The sequence below is a fragment of the Danio aesculapii genome, chromosome 6, assembly GCF_903798145.1.
Source record: "Danio aesculapii chromosome 6, fDanAes4.1, whole genome shotgun sequence".
NCBI lineage: Eukaryota > Metazoa > Chordata > Actinopteri > Cypriniformes > Danionidae > Danio > Danio aesculapii.
Window position 1 is genome coordinate 43,412,963 of NC_079440.1, and position 17,089 is coordinate 43,430,051.

The window sequence follows — 17,089 nt, forward strand, 5'->3', positions numbered from 1 at the left end:
TATTTAATATTATGAAAAGTAACAATTTGAGGTGATATTGAACTTATCTGTTCATTCCACTAGAGGGCAACATAACATTAAAATAATTTTGCACTCATGAAGTTTGCACTCTGTTAAAAACGTTTCAGAAGGACTAAATTCAATTTTGGTCGACTTATAAAATTAATTATTACAAATCAGCTTTGAGTTTATATTAACTGACCCAATGACTGGATAAAAACTTTGCCTTTATAAAAATTAGCAGGCCAAAGATAAGAAGAAGAAGAAGAAGAAGAAGAAGAAGAAGAAGAAAATAAAAAGTCTGAACTATGGTAAACACAATACAACCATGGTTTTGCCATAATGGAATTCATGGTAGAAATGCAAAACAAATGATAGTCAATCGGAAAAACAAACAAACAAACAAATAAATAAACAAATTGTCATACAGTTTTGTACAAAAAAATGGACACAGTTTTGATATAATATCATATAGATAATTTTCATAAGGATAAATATATTCTTGTCTGTATGTGTTACAAAAAGTGGTCAATCAAATTGCTGAGATGGAATTTTTTAGAACAGAAACAGCTAAGTTAGAACACAAAGATTTGTTTTACTAAGTTAATGTAACAGACCTGCTTTTGTGACTGTCCCAGTAGCCTGTTTATACTATTACAGTTACAGTGTGTGTTTTCTTTACTCATTTTGGCCTTCAGTGTAATCCAGTCTTAAATGAAAGAAATACCCGTGGTAGTGGAGTGGAAAAATCATGCCACATCACACATGTAAAGGTAAACTTACAACAAAAGCAGAAAAACATAAGAGCTAGCCAGGTCAATGTGACCAATCTATTTCTAATGAAATTAAGGACTCTGGTGAAAAACAAAAACCCAACAACAATCAGCCAACAAAGAACCATCACAGAATTTTGCTGGTTTTAACAGAAACAGTACTGGTCCTGTGGGTACTGGTAATGTTTGCCTTCCGCTGGTGAGATAATAAAACCAACAAATCTTAATGGAACATGTTTTTAAAACCCAGTAGAAAATGTGTTGGTTAATAGTTGCTTTGTAGTGTAATAAGAACTGTAGGACATCTGTGATGGATATCCATTTAAAATGTGACATCAGATAGCCTATTACTCATTTTTTTAAACAAATTATGATGACCATGGTTTAGAGGTTGTCATTTCTAATCCAATGGGACATTTTGTTTATTTGTTTTATTGTTAAAAGCTAACTGAAATTAAATGCTTCAATTAATCAATGTAAATAAATCAGATTTAGTTTAAATGTACATACGGTCATACAACAGACAGAGGACAAATCAAGGCAAAGGCAGATTCTGCTTGACTAGTATTCATCATGGAAAGTCATGGTGTTATAAATGTGATTATGTTATTATTGCAATAACGTATAATTTTTAAATAGTTTACTGCATTAAATAATATTATTTAAAGTAATGTTTTATATTTACTTTTAAATCTAATGAAATAATTTTGGAAATTACCCATGGAAACTAATATAGTTTGGTAAATTTACCTTCGACCTATATGGTTCTCAATGATATTTGTCTTTTGGCCTTTTATATGAAAACGTTTTGGCACCCCTGGTCTAAATGTTAAACAAAAAAGCCTGAAGGGTGGTGTATGGGACTAGTGTAGAAAAAAAATCTATATCTCATATTGGTTTAAATATTACCAGAAATAAATATGTTCTGTTAAGTTTCTACTTATATATAATTTTGTTTATGATTGTTAGACTATTCAAAAAATATATTTATTTAGTTTACTTCCAAATATATAAATAAATAAAGAAAATGTGTTAAAACCCCAACTGTCCTCCAGCCCGGCAGTGCACTCCTCTTTTAACTCGCGCGCGCGCATGCACAGGAGAAGGATGTTCAGGGTGTGGAGAGTCTTGCGCTCTGAGTAATCTATAAAGCAGTTCTCTACTTAACTATATTTCACCCCTGTTTTACCATCTTCGACATTATAGTGAATTAGAAATAAATAGTTAGAGTTTCATATGACGTCAACAGTTAGACGACGTTGCTCAAGTTTGACGTCAAGTTCAATACCTGGATTGACGCATGGCGTCTTGTGTCGAGTAGGCGACATGAAACTATGAAGAAAGACGCTCAGAGTTTTAATATGGAAGTCAGATTTCTGACCAGTGCAACGGACGGTCAATAATAACTACTACTGGCCAATCTCACGAAAACGCGCGTGCCTTCATCTTTATTGGCAAACATAAATGTTTTAATATAAAAGACGACGCTGAGAATCCTTCATCAACAACTCACCCAAACGCCTTATAATGATGTATCGTGCTTTTTGGGATACAATATTTCTTCTCACCGGTGAGTACAAGTGTTTTTTGCTGTGCCCTTTTGATACGTTTTAATAAAATAAAATGTAAGACTTAAGTTAACTAGAGATGCATAGACGATTTTGTAGTGTTTTTTTTTCAAGCAAATTAAATTTGTTTTAATGATTTGTCTAAATTGAATTTAATCTTACATTTAGAATAGTGTTGATTCAGAGTTTCAGACTCTAAATGTAAAGATATGAGCTGTGAATGAAGCTTTTAATGATGTGCATGTGATTTTCCAGTGATGATAAATTTAGATTTTATAATGTATATTGCTCTATGATTTGACTCTAATCTTTAATAATCTCTAGTTTAAGCTTTTTTTTCCTGAAAAATGATTCAGTCTCATCATCAATAATGAAGAACTTGTGTATCCAATGTAGAATAACTTTGCTTAAATTTGACAGATGTCTTGTCGGTCTGTGTAATGCATGCTAGAAGCAGTGGTTTGTCCTTTTTTTTTGTCCAGCAGCTTCTTTGGCTCAATAGTCTTGCACCCGTCATTAACGAGGTTAACTGAGCTTAGTTTAAATATAGAGCCATTCTCTCCTTTATGCCTTTGTCGCTACAGTGAAGGCACGTTCTTAACGCAGCAAGCAGTATTAATGTGAGAAAGTCAAGTTTCATGAAGTATTTTTTAACCAGCAGGACATCCTGTGTGCTGTCGCTTATTGTGATTTCAAATATCCAAATATTTATATTCGGATCATCATGACTAGGCATTTCTAAACCTGCCTGATGCCCCATAAAGTACTTTCTTTCCCCTTTCTAAATAACATTCAATGGGAACTTGAGCTCTACTGCAACAAAAGACGAGGTCCCATTTTCTCAGAATGCGATTTTGTTACAACAATGCTTAAGGAATGGCAGCTGGTAAAGTAAACCATTAGAAGGTGTAAGCTAGCAATAATAGGGTTGTCTTACATTTAAAGGGCTAGTTCACCCAAAAACTTTTTTGCTCACTTGTTCCATTAATCACTTTATTATTTATTTATTTATTTATTTATTTATTTATTTATTTATTTATTTATTTATTTATTTATTTATTCACGTTTCCAAAACATGGCTGACTGACTTCTGTGGAACATTATGCGAAATGTTCTTTTGCCCAGCGCTATCAGCTTTCTTCAAAATATCATCATTTTTGTAAAGGGAGAGTTCTCCCAAAACTTAATGTTGTCATCGTTTAATCATCTTTCACTTGTCACAAACCTCTTTGAGTTTTTTATTTTCTGTTGAATACAAAAGAAGTCCTTTTGAAAAATGTTAGAAAACCGAGACCATTGACTTCCATAGTATGTTTTTTTACTACGGAAGACAATGGTTACAAGTTTCTAACATTTGTTCAACAGAAAAGGGAAGCACATAAAGGTTTTTTAAGAATCACTCGAGGGTGAGAAAGTGGTGAGTAAAGTCTCATTTTTGGGTGATTTGTCCCTTTTTCATTCGCTCAGGAAGTTCTTCTCTCTGGGCATTTTATTTATTATTTTATTTTCTGTTTACTTGCTAAAACTGTGTCCAGAGTAAGAGAGCTCCAACAAGTCTTTCATTTGGTAAATGTATCAATATATTCTGTGCACTCCTTTCAACTCGGCGCCTTTGTTTAAAATATTAAAGTTTTCTTGTAACTAGAAAAGCTTTTTCTGAGAAGTTTCCATTGCAATAAAAAACAATATTCCCTCATTTAACAAGGATTTTCATAAAAGCCCCATGCACATAGAATATAAAAGTGCCTTAAGGTCCCAGAGTCCCATCAAACCATTTTAGCGGCACCACAGTAAACATTAGAGAGTAATCAGAACACTTTGGAAATGGTATAAAACAGACGAAGATGGCTCGCATGTGATTTATGCATGAACTTTGCTTAAATAACAGATTTTTACCTCTGTCTTAAAATAAATACATTTTAATTGAACACAGAATGAATAGCATGTGACAAAATTGATTGAGAGGCCTATCTCTCATTTATATCTATCATTTATAGATCTAATTAAAACCAAATGTTTGTGTTTCATCCTCATATACTGTTCCTTTACCATCACGAAACCTTTTAAATATATTTTACAACTTAACCAATTGGTTTTAGCAGTTTCGCATTAGCATGTTGTTAAGCTATTGACAATAGTAAACGTGCATTAGTAATTTCATTGTTGAATTAAAGAAGTTATAATCAGCATTTTCTTGACATCTGTAATTTACTTTTCATTGATCTCATTGCAGTGTTATTGAAAGCACCAATAATGGTGTTAAAACGTCCCACAAAGAAACTTTACAGTAGAAACTGTGCAATAAATTTTGGGATTTGTGATGTATCTGCCATTTGGCGTAAATGTAAGCATGAACTGAAAGGGCCGTGACAAGATTTCTCCGGCGGTATCCTACCTGTGCATGCGGAGAGATCCGCATCACAATCCACTTTAATTTATCTTAACCCAGTCTTTCTCTGTAGCAGTTCTCAAAATAGTCTAAAGGTCAGAAGTCAGAAACTCCCACTGTTGTTCCATGGCATTTTAATTAATCTCTGAGTCTGAAGCTAGTTGACTTTGAGTAGCTATTTCTCATTTGAGCTAAATGCCTCTCAAGCCTTTTTCTCTCTAGTGTGTGATGCTGTTGCTTCGTGGTTTTGTCATTGCTGTAACCATTATGAATGTGGCATTTTTTGACTTTGTTGGATCTTCGTTTTCACGCTTGGGTAAGTGGTTGAGTTATTTCAGCGTTTTAAAGACCTCGTCGTAATCTGCTTGCTTGGTTATCGTCAACATTTCTAGTTTCTGTTGAATATATGCATGTTGTGTTTGATTTGTAGGCTCCCTTTTTACGTATGGGCAGGTGCAAGAGAATTCTACCTCAACGACGACCATTGCAACCACCACAACAACTACTACCACAACTACCACTACTACCACCACCAGCACCACGACCACCACTACTACCACACGAGTCAGAAGTATGTAACGCCTCTTTTCTTCATGCTTGGGTTAATTTAGGTTTCATAGGTATGAAATGCCATGTGTGTTTATGTAACCTGTAATGTATTATGCAACACAAAATGGCCGTCTTATGAAAGCGAGCTAGTTTCCTGCATTTCAGAAGCGAAATATTTAAATTAACTTTTTGTTTTTAGCCCAGTTAAACATAAAACTGTATTTTGATGTATTTGGAAACATTAGCCATGTTTATAGGAAACACTTATTAAAGAAACGCTTCACTTTATTTATATATATATATATATATATATATATATATATATATATATATATATATATATATATATATATATATATATATATATATATATAGGCTCTTTTTACAACTTCCTTAGAGTTAAAAAGTTGAGTTTTACCATTTTAGAATCCATTCAGTCGATCTTCGGGTCTGGCAAGAGCTATTTTAGCTTAGTATAAAATATTGAATTGGGTTAGACCATTAGCATCTCACTCAAAAATAAAAAAAGTTGCTGTTTTCAGAAGTCGATATGGCTAGGAACTATACTCTAATTCTAGCGTCATAATAATAATAATTCCTTACATTTATATAGCGCTTTTCTAGACACTCAAAGCGCTTTGCACATTGGGGGAATCTCCTCATCCCCCACCAGTGTGCAGCATCCACCTGGATGACGCGACAGCAGCCATATTGCACCAGACCACACACCACACACCAGGTGATTTGTGGAGAGGAGACAGAGTGATGAAGCCAATTATGATATGGGGATGGTTAGGAGGCCATGATAGGCAGAGGCCAGTGGGCAAATTTGGTATAGTAATCAAGGAACTGATTACAGGAACTGTGCCTGAAAGTCGGCTAAGTTCCATGTATTTACACAAATACAATTTTCAGGATCTGCACCAAGTAAATATGTTCTGAATCATCTCGCGCACATGTATCCATGGTTGCAACTTGCAAAGCATAATCCTTGTTCAAGCAGGTGAACATGTTGGTTCTATTAACAGAAGTTAGCCAATTTTTAGGTGTTGCGTAACTAGTGTTGTCAAGGAACTGAATTTTACAAACGTCCGTTTCCTGCTAACATTTGAGCGTACTTAAACTGATGATTTGCCATTGTGTTCACATGCTCAGAAATGACTGTGATTGGCCTTGAAGCTCATCAGTTCATTGCTGTAACACAGATACAGGGATATTGAATTGATTTAAAGTTATGAATATCAGTCGATTCATCAGTGGATCGCTCGTATGGATCGCTCATAAACAGACAAGCTGATCTTCATGACTTTAAACCGCTCCAGTGTCTGTATCTGTGTTTGCAATCGGTAAACAGCAGGGAACCGATTACCTTCACAGCCAATCACAGTCATTTCTGTTGAGCACGTCAACACATTGGCAAATCAGCAGTGTTTAAAGCCTCATTCACCCCACAAGGGTAAAGTCTAGATTGGATACGCGGCCGGCCGGAGGTGTGAAATGAACATTAATATACCAGCATTTTTTATGACACTGTAGAACAATAATTAATATTTTTACAGTACTGTGACTGTCGGGGTGAGGGTAGGCGTTAATACAATACAATAAATAGGAAATTTCATAAATAATATAAATAATTCTTCTTCTGGCCGCATCCATATCCGATCTAGCAACAACCCCTTACAAGTGATCATTCATTTTAACTGCAAGCGAATGACTTTCGGCGACCTCCATCTACGCGAGCAACAGTGACTGTTGGTGACCAGGTGGGCGTGTCGAGTGAAGTGACAGTTGAGAATCCTTCAAATTTATGCAAATGAACTTTCTTGAGCAACAGCCAATAGAAGCACCAGTAGAGCTCATGTGATCCTCTCTCAGCTCGCTCAGAGGCCGGTTGTATTATCCGTGCCGTAGACTTACACAGACCTGCGTTTGCAGAGCGACAGGCAGCTACAAAGACGCTGCTAGTGTGAATGAGGCATAAGAACATGCTCAACAGTGCTTAAATGTTAGCGGGAATTGGACGTCTTTAAAATTTCAGTACCAATTGGTACCAAAATTCAATATCGTGATAACACTATGCGTAACATAAATGCACCTGCTGCAGCCATGGTATGCCATTAAAGTTACTTGATTATTTTGCCAGAATGAGAGTTTAGTTCCTAGTGTGCTGGACCTCTCCAACCAAAATCCAATCAACAGTCAAGTCAATAAAAATAACCAAGTCTTCACCTTTTGGTTATTTATTAATATTTATAAATATTTTATTATACTCTGATGTTGGCTGCTGTACTTAACAATACTGAAAAAGAAATCAGTGGCTACTTCTGTTTCATCAAAACCCTAAGTGCTATAATGACACCTTGGTTTGGCAGACTATTTCTCACAATGGAATCCCACATGGTAATGGTGGACTAGTTCATTTATTGTACAGCAGACAGTTTTCATCCACTGTAAATACCCTTTGTAGACGAAGCTCATGATGATTAGAAAAAGGGATTCTGCCAGTTTAAAAACAAGCCCCTCAGATCATATTGGTAGCCCTGGATAAATCTTACTCTTTCTTGTCTTATACAATGTCTTTACTCTCTTTAGATTAAGTGTGTGGCCTTAGGGTGGATAAAGTCTGAGAAACCGGATGGTCTTGAAATAATAGAATCTGAAGGGCTGTGATCTTCCAGATAATAACAAATCCTCTATTTCTGATTGGTAACCTGGCTGAGAACTTGGGATCTATGATGATCTAAGAGGCAACAGCATTAATGGTCATTAGACCTTTCATTAGACCTTAATTCAAATTCAATTAATTCAATGCATATCATTGCATTACAATCAAAATCAAAACAGTTAAGGAGTTGTGTATAGGGCAGACATTATATATAAACATAGTTGACCTGCAGTTATATAGTGTCCTTCCAAAAAAGGTGTAGTCTGTGTACATGTCCAATGAAGTGTACCGTGCATGTATTGTCCTCGAAGTCCTTGGATGGTTGGCATCATGTCTTCACAGGTCTTGAATCTAAACAAGTGGTGCTGCGCAATCTCTAGAGGCCACGCAAAATCAATGAACTCATGCATGGATCTTTAGCAGTAACCCAGTTTTTTGTTTTTGTTCTTAAAGAATTTATAGCAGCTGCAGTCCACTCTCACTTCGATGACTGTCCCGACTCCCACAGCCACTTCTGTTTTCATGGCACATGTCGTTTTCTCATCCTGGAGGAAACACCTGCATGTGTGTAAGTTCAGAGGTTGTCTTTTTTATGCTGAATTCAAAGAATTAGTTGTTTTAAGTGCATTGGGCTGATTGTATTTTACCTGAGATCTCTTCAATGTTAACAGTACTAATGTTCAAACTGCAATTTTACTTTTAGATTTGATGAGGTTTTGTGAGTCCACCATGCTTGCTTCCAAACTATGTAGAAATAAGGTTTATGTAAGGAGATATGCATGTCTAAATTCATCATATTGTTAAAATTCTTGGCAAAAAGTGCCCACATTAGTTATTACTTCTGGCAAGATTGTAAAGAGCACATCCGGTGAACATTTTATTATTTACTAGGAGTTTTTTAGTAGAGCTTTTATTTGAGCTTTCTTTCCGCTGGGCAGAGTTTAAAACAAATCCTCCATTAAAGCTTTATAACTTATAGGTCATGATCCAAACCAACCAACTAAACATCTTTAAGGAGTTTCAGAATTACAGTACATAAGGTATTTCATATGGACAGTCAAATAAAAAACAAATGGGGGAAAATATAAAGCAATTATTTTAAAGCTGTACCTATAGAAACAATATACAGTTGAAGTCAGAATTATTAGCTCCCCTGTTTATTTTTCCCCCAATTTCTGTTTAATGGAGAGAAGATTTTTCTAAATATTTCTAAACATAATAGTTTTAATAACTCATTTCTAATAACTGATTTATTTTATCTTTGCCATGATAACATTTAATAATATTTGACTAGATATTTTTCAAGACACTCTTATACAGCTTAAAGTGACATTTAAAGGCTTAACTAACTAGGTTAACTAGGCAGGATAGGGTAATTAGGCAAGTTATTATATAATGACTATCGAAAAAAATATATATATAGCTTAAAGGGGTAATAATATTGACCTTAAAATGTTTTTTTTATTTTATTTAAAAACTGCTTTTATTCTAGCCGAAATAAAGCAAAGACTTTCTCCAGAAGAAAAAATATTATCAGACATATTGTGAAAATTTCCTTGCTCTGTTAAACATCATTTGGGAAATATATAAAAAACAAACTGACTTCAACTGTATTTCAAGTTTATTACATAATATGCATACGTATAAAAATATTTTATAATTAAATGCACATATATTGTAAGCGTATAGGAGACTGTAGTATGTTACTTGTAGTTCTCTTATGAAGCGTTTTCTGTACAGCATTATGGATAAAGTAGTGTTACAGTAGCTGAATTGGTGATTGGTCTTTAAAATGTATCTTTCATTATACAGTTGCGCGATATTGGAAAAATCTAACATTGTGGTATTTTGTTGTTCTGCGACTAAACAAGTTCTTATGCCTGAACGCTTTGAAAAGCCTCATAGTCACAAACCAAAAAAAAACGCATGCAAATGATAAATTATAATCCAGACACAACCTTGCATATCAGGGCTGCACGATATTCGAAAAAACGTATTTGGATAGAGTTCATAATTTTCTGTATATTGGGGTGATTTTGTAAGAGAGTGCATCTACATAAAATATAATAGACCAATCACAAACATTCAGAAATGCAGTAGAGCAAAGATACTGTACAAATAAAATATATGGCGCTTTAGGATTTTATGGAAGTCTAGCAGTATTCAGAAAGATACACAAATTTAATAATCAAATGTAAAATAACACACTATAGTCTTCATCATGTATACAGTTGAAGTCAGAATTATTAGCCCCCCGTGTTTATTTTTTCCCCAGTTTCTGTTTAACGGAGAGAATATTTCTTCAACACATTTCTACACATAATAGTTTTAATAACTCATTTATTTTATCTTTGCCATGATGACAGTAAATAATATTTTACTAGATATTTTTCAAGACATTTCTATGCAGCTTAAAGTGACATTTAAAGGCTTAACTAGGTTAATTTAGGCTGGCTAGACGATCAAAAAAATAAATAAATAAATAAATAAAAAAGCTTAAAGGGGCTAATAATTTTGACCTTAAAATGGTTATTAAAAAATAAAAAGCTTATTTACTTTATTCAACCCGAAATAAAACAAATAAGACTTCCTCCAGAAGAAAAAATATTATCAGACATACTGTGAAAATTTCCTTGCTCTGTTAAACAACATTTGGGAAATATTAAAAAAAGAAAAAAAAAATCAAAGGAGGGCTAATAATTCTGACTTTAACTGTATATACCAAAAATACAATTCTACTTTCTTCAAAGTTTGAAACATTATTTCTTATGCCTGAATATTTTAAACAGACTTAAATAATAAAAACATTTTGACATGACAAAAATGAGAAATGTTTTGGTAACTTTATGGTTAACTCCACAAATCATGAGTGTTTTCAGATGTGGCTACTGGTCAATTATAATACTAGTTTGACATCGCATATCCTGCTATGTGACTATTGCGCATGCATATATTGCGATATCGATGCTGAAATGACATATTGTGCCCTGTTGCATATCCTGCGACGTGACTATTGCGAATGACAATATAAATCACTAATATACTGTGCAGCCCTATTTGATTGTTTACATTTTTTTTCCGTAGAGAAATATTGACAAAATGAATGGAGATTTTACTTCTGGAACTTGACTATTATGTTCCATAGATGAAGAGTCACAACTATGATGAAGCAGTGTAGTATGTGCTGTTTTATTTAGTGCGTCACCTCTGTATATGTAATCAAATATTGTGCATCTTAATGACTGAGGGAAAAAGAGATTTCAGTTATACTAATCCCATGATGGAACTTGAGGTTAGATTTACGACAAAACCTGATTTGGATTCAATTGTTTGCGCCTTTATTGCACGTACAACATATTTTTATGTAATAACAGGATTAGAATCGGAAATGCAAGAAGAAGAAAAAAAATGGATTTGAGCTACTGGTGTAAAGAAGGCTAAACGGACTGACATGCATTTTGATTGCTGACTCAATTGGATAACTTGTTGCCGACAGCATGTTCCTTGAGCTGTCCTTGTGTAGACAAGCATGTTTTGTCCTTTGCTAAATTGCTTTTCCATATACATTTGGCACAATAGCAGGATTCAAGGCAGTGTCCGAATTTCTCTTCTTCCACATCCACATGTAGCAATTCAGAATAAAACGTCAAATGAATTATAACCAGTTTAAGTGTGATTGGTTTCATAAAGATGATTCACAAGCTTTTATGAACAAGATTCCTCATTTTGTGAGTAAACACATTACTAAATGCATTCTTTTATTGCATACTGGGGTTTAATTCAATTCAACTCATGTTTATTTCTATAACACTTTTACAATGTAGATTGTGTCAAAGCAGCTTAACATAGAAGTTCTAGTAAATTGAAACTGTCAGTCCAGTTTTCAGAGTTGAAGTTCAGTTTTTGTCAGTTCAGTGTGGTTTAAATTTCACTGCTGAAAGTTCAAGCACTGAAGAGCAAATCAGTATTATCCATTTTCCTTTTCAGTAATAAAATGCGTTCTGATGTATTTTTTTTTTGTAGATGCCATCCTGGCTTTGTGGGCATGCGGTGTGAACATGCAGATCTCCTGGCAGTGGTGGCATCAAATCACCGGCAGCAGACCGTAGCCACCATGCTGGTGTTGTGTGTGGTGGGCAGTGTCATGCTCATGCTGATCTGCACTTTACTGAAGTGAGTATTCATTTAGAACACATTTCAGTTGTACTTAACTTTTTAATCTTGCGAAATCTTGCGCAAAATGGTTAATTTTTCAGAAATGGGTGAGGTATTTCATTAAAATGATGTAAAATATGTAAAGGTCATGTAAAATGCAAAAATATTTATACTCTGGAAAGTTTAAGTTTAGTTGAATAATTCAATAATTGATGCAGAATCCCATTAAAATGATCTAATAATTGGTTAATCTGAAGTATTTAATGTAAAATATACTTTTTGATCCACAAATATAAACAATTTTGCATCTAAAGTTTCTTATTAACAACTTGACAGAAAAAAAACAATTAAATTTCATACAAGTTTTTATTAGATTTTAGATGATTCGATATTTGTTTTGTTGACAAATAGATAACGACCGATTCACACGGGGCTTCAGCGTCAATGCTTGACGGAGAGCGTGTCTGAAGTTAAGGCTAACGCGATAGTAATAGCAGTGTCAGCCAATGAAATTAGTCCACATCCGGCTACTGTCTGAGCTGGGCTATTTGCATAAAGCGATCTGATTGGCTGACGCTTGAAAAGTTGAGAAATTCCCAACTACTGCTGCTGAAGCGGTGCTGGCAGATTTTTATTTATTTATTTTTTATTGAACAGCAAATGGTCAGTAATTATTACAGTATAATGAAACATTGTGAACTATTGAAGGAACTTAGAGGAAGCCAGGGGGATAAAGCAGTAAAGAAAAAAAAAATAGAAATAAATAAAATAAAAATTAATAACCGGCACAATATTCATAAAATAATAATTAAAAAACATTTTAATAATTAAAATGTTAAACAAGGGATGAAAATGTTAAACAAGGGAAGAAGTTAAACAAGAAATACATATAAAATAAAACTTAAAATAAAAATCCAATATTGAGAGTGTAAGTAATTCAAAATGAGGTACTGATGTTGCAGGGGAATTTTAAATAGGGCATGACAAGATAATGTTTTCCTGAACCAGAAAGTGTTTCATAATTTTGTTGTGATTCTTTTATGAATACCTTAAAAAGCAGATTATTATTGAAGAATTTGCATTTATGGATGTGACATTTAGCAAGTAAAAGTAAAAGATTTATGAAGTAGAAAGCTTTCTCAGTATTATTGTCTGTATCAATCAAACCAAATTACACATTTTTCCAAAACAAAGAAAAATTGGAATATATAAACTCAACTTTACAAAAGTTATGCCAAAATATTGTGTAGGTACAGTACCAAAATAAATGTACCGTTGTTTCACTTTGTAAATTACAGAAAGTGCACAGTGTGTCAATATCCGATTGAAATCTTTTTAAATAGCTACTCACTGGGTAGAATCTGTGTATTCATTTAAAGGACACTTCTCTGATTTTGTTCACAGAAAGGTATTTGTGTGGTATTTTCTCCAGTTTGAAATATTTGTAAAACTTCTCCTGTGAGCATTAACATATGATTTTGAGACAACTTCTTTCTGAAGCAGTGCACAGATTGATTTGCTAGTTGAATTTGGAACAAGGCAAGCTTTTACCCACTGTTGTTTCAAATGGATCTCAAAGAGGCGGTGCCGACAGATCCACAATTCAGTTCGGCAACACTTGACGTCACCCATTCAAAGTGGATGGGAAGCGTTGCCGCTGAAGCCTTCTGTGAATGGACTGTATAGCAGTGGTTTAAAGGACAGTGGCTATGTATAACGATAAACAATTAATTATTAGTATTTAGGTAGTTAGTATTTTGGATTTTCTCTGTGAGTCTTTTACTATTTAATCAAATTATATATTTTTTTTATTCATGCCTAACATGATTCTTATTTTTGTATATATGGTATTTAAGTTATTAATTTATTTATTTGTTGGTATAAATATTAAACTAAATTATATATTAATGAATGTATTATATAACTCAATATAGCAAAAATACCTGAAATACATTATTATTACTTTTAAAATGTTTCAACACATTCTAATAAAACACAGTTTATTATGAAGTTGTCTTACGATTTGTTTTGATGCTGCTTTTATTTTACATTGTATGAAAATAAAAATACACTGTGAATAAAACGGTGTAGTTTTTGAACAGACATTACTTTAGTCTTTATTGTCACACAACCCTTCCTAAATCATTCTCACACCCAATAGAGTGCTCAGCATACAGTATATAGGTACACCCCTCACAAATCTCTCATTTAAATGAACATTTTCTATTGGATGCTTTAGAATATTATGTGTGCATATACATTAGTTTAGTCAACACTGAAGCTAAATCTGGAGCTTATCTAACAAAATAACTTACAAAAATGGTTAAATTAGCAGCCCAAATTTAAATGTTAAAATGTATGTACAATTTTCAAAATTGGCAAAAATCAAGAGCAACAAAAAATATAAACAATTTTGTCGAAATGTTGTCGTCTGTCATTTTTTGCAATATTTTGCATGAATTTAAATGTTCTGTGACTTAATATTTATTTTAATAAATATATTTGTTTAATAAATCTGTTTTGTTCAAACGCACCAATATATATTACCCATGTTCACTGAGAAATAAATAAAATATTAATTTCCAAAATGGGGTGTACTCAATTATGCCGAGCACTGTATGTAAAGCAAATGATCATTTCTGGTTTATTCTGTTTTTGCTGAATTAAAAGTACATTAAAATTATTCTGGGAAAGTTTTTAAGGTAAAAGAGGTCATTTGTAACCTTCACACGTTTGTCTGTGCAGTTGTTGGTGGAGACGGGGTGGTTGTGGGCGAGGTAACACCCTCTCCTGTTGGACGGAGAAACCTAGGAGTATTTTGACGAGTCGGACATCCTGCTGTAACTCAGAAACAGGTATTGCGGTGCTACATTTGCATTTTTACACCATTTTTATGCTGAGCTGTATGGTCGTGTGTTAAATGTCCTGCCGTGTGTAATTATGATCATCAGGAGGGGGTGTTTGCATTGCTGAGACCAGCATATGCCTGACGCCTTTAACTTTTAATGACCTATGATTTGGGTTTAAGCTGTTAGTTTAGCCATCTGTTGTCACATTCTACTAAGACCGTCAATGAAAAGGAGACTAATGGGGGTGTAGGAAGTTTTAGTGTATTAAAATGGGGAAACCAAGGGTTGATTTTATATGTATTAGAGCTTGTAGTCATATATCTAATTTAACTCCTAATTAAGATTAAAAATAACAATAATAAATATATATATATATTCTAGAAAATGTGCTCATACTGTATATTTTGATCAGTCAAAAGATTACTAGGACACTAAGCATTCTTTACTGCTATTTTAAAAAGTGTAAAATTAAAATATGTACACTACTGTGCAGAATATTGAGGTTAGTAAGATTGTTTTTGGTTGTTTTTTATAAAGGTGAAATTATCTGTAAAAAACTGTTACAAATTGAATATATTACAATTTAAAGTTAGATTTAGATGTGGTAAATAGCAGCTTTTAAATTAAAACTGACTTCGTAATAAATATATTATTAAAAGCACTGAATTTTAATTAATGTAATGGCAAAGCTGAATTGTCAGCATTTATAACTTCTATTATCCTTCAGAAATCAAATTTTAAACAGATATTTGAATTAGGGTTGGGTCGATAGACTATGTCATCTCCCATGGCCGATAGACATCACGATGCTGAGCTGGCATCGAGATCCTCCGCCCTGCCCCCATCGCAGCAGCAACCTGCTCACGAAAAAACCACACTGCCCAATTTACACTAATACTTAGACTTAAAATGGCATTTTAGACCAAAAATGATCCACATTCACACTGGCTTTTCATCTAGTATTTCTGAAAAGCCCTCCATCCACACTGAAAACTGACACATCACGTGACCACACTCTGTCATGCTCTGCAGTATATGCGCGAGTCTGAGCTCCAGCAGTCAGAGGATGCTTTGAGCACAAAACCCCAGAGAGCAGTGCATATCGGACAGTTTATCAAGGATGTACCACTGGATCGCGTCTTAATATAGTTGTTAAACGTGATCTTTAATTAATCTTGTCTATCTAACGACTCTTCGGTCTTTTGAATCTATCAGGTAACGTGTCACGGCGTCAGTACACTTCTTCAATCTTTCGCCTAAATGCTTGTACTTAACGTTAGTAATTTTAGGGAAAACCTCGGATACTGTTGGCTGATTCCTGTTGGTTGTGCACCTTTTTTACCAACCAAGTTTATCGACGCCATTATAACGACACTGATCACTCTGCCTATTCATGCCAGAGTCCTGCGGATAAAGTGATTGACAGGTGGTAATTTGTGTGCAACTTATCTTTATTTATTTATGATTTGGTTATGGGTAAAACAAAGACCATGCGGGTCAGGTAGTTGAAACGGAGGCTACAAATAATTAATTCGTTATGAATTAATTAATTATTCATAAATAATTAATTTACTGCTGCCTACGACGACGATGCCATTGTCCATCGCGATGTTTCACATTAGACGTTGTATGATGCCAAATTGGTCGACATCTCCCTACCTTAATTTGAATTAGGGTTAAACACATGTTAAATATGTAGTATAATCTGCTGGGCTTTTACAGTACATACAGAATAATTATGAAATACAGTTAAGTAAACTAAGAAATCATTTTAATATGCTGATGTAGTGCTCAAAATTATTATTATTATTATTATTATTATTATTATTATTATTATTATCATCATCAACAATATCAATATTGAAAGCAGTTGTGCTGCTTAATAATTTTGTGGGAACCTTTATGTTTTCTTCATGATACTATAAATTGTAAATTAAAAGAACAGTTTATTTTAAGAAGAAATCTTGTGTAACAGGGTAAAATTATTTCTTCTTTGATCACTTAATGCATTCTTGTAAAAAAATTAATTATAATAAAAGCTAAATTTATTCACAAAAAATTATATTTAAACAAACAACTCAAAAATAGTATAAAATTTGTACCGACCTTAATTTTTTAGCTGTAAATAAATGATTAAATGA

General features: G+C 33.5%; 2 protein-coding genes across 2 annotated transcripts in view; one reads left to right on the forward strand and one right to left on the reverse strand.

Annotated features, from left to right (window-relative positions):
- The window catches only part of slc2a11a (solute carrier family 2 member 11a), a 17,340-nt gene extending 15,366 nt beyond the window's left edge, over positions 1-1,974 (reverse strand). Inside the window, 1 exon segment of the mRNA XM_056460738.1 lies at positions 1,963-1,974. Within this exon segment, the coding sequence (XP_056316713.1) occupies positions 1,963-1,974 (12 nt within the window).
- On the forward strand, positions 1,900-15,019 carry tgfa (transforming growth factor, alpha). The gene is made up of 5 exons (XM_056459122.1): positions 1,900-2,343; positions 5,161-5,301; positions 8,398-8,512; positions 11,968-12,117; positions 14,845-15,019. Exons 1-5 carry the CDS (start codon positions 2,301-2,303, stop codon positions 15,017-15,019), a joined length of 624 nt encoding a protein of 207 aa, XP_056315097.1. The 5' UTR covers positions 1,900-2,300.
- Positions 15,020-17,089: the final 2,070 nt, after the last annotated feature.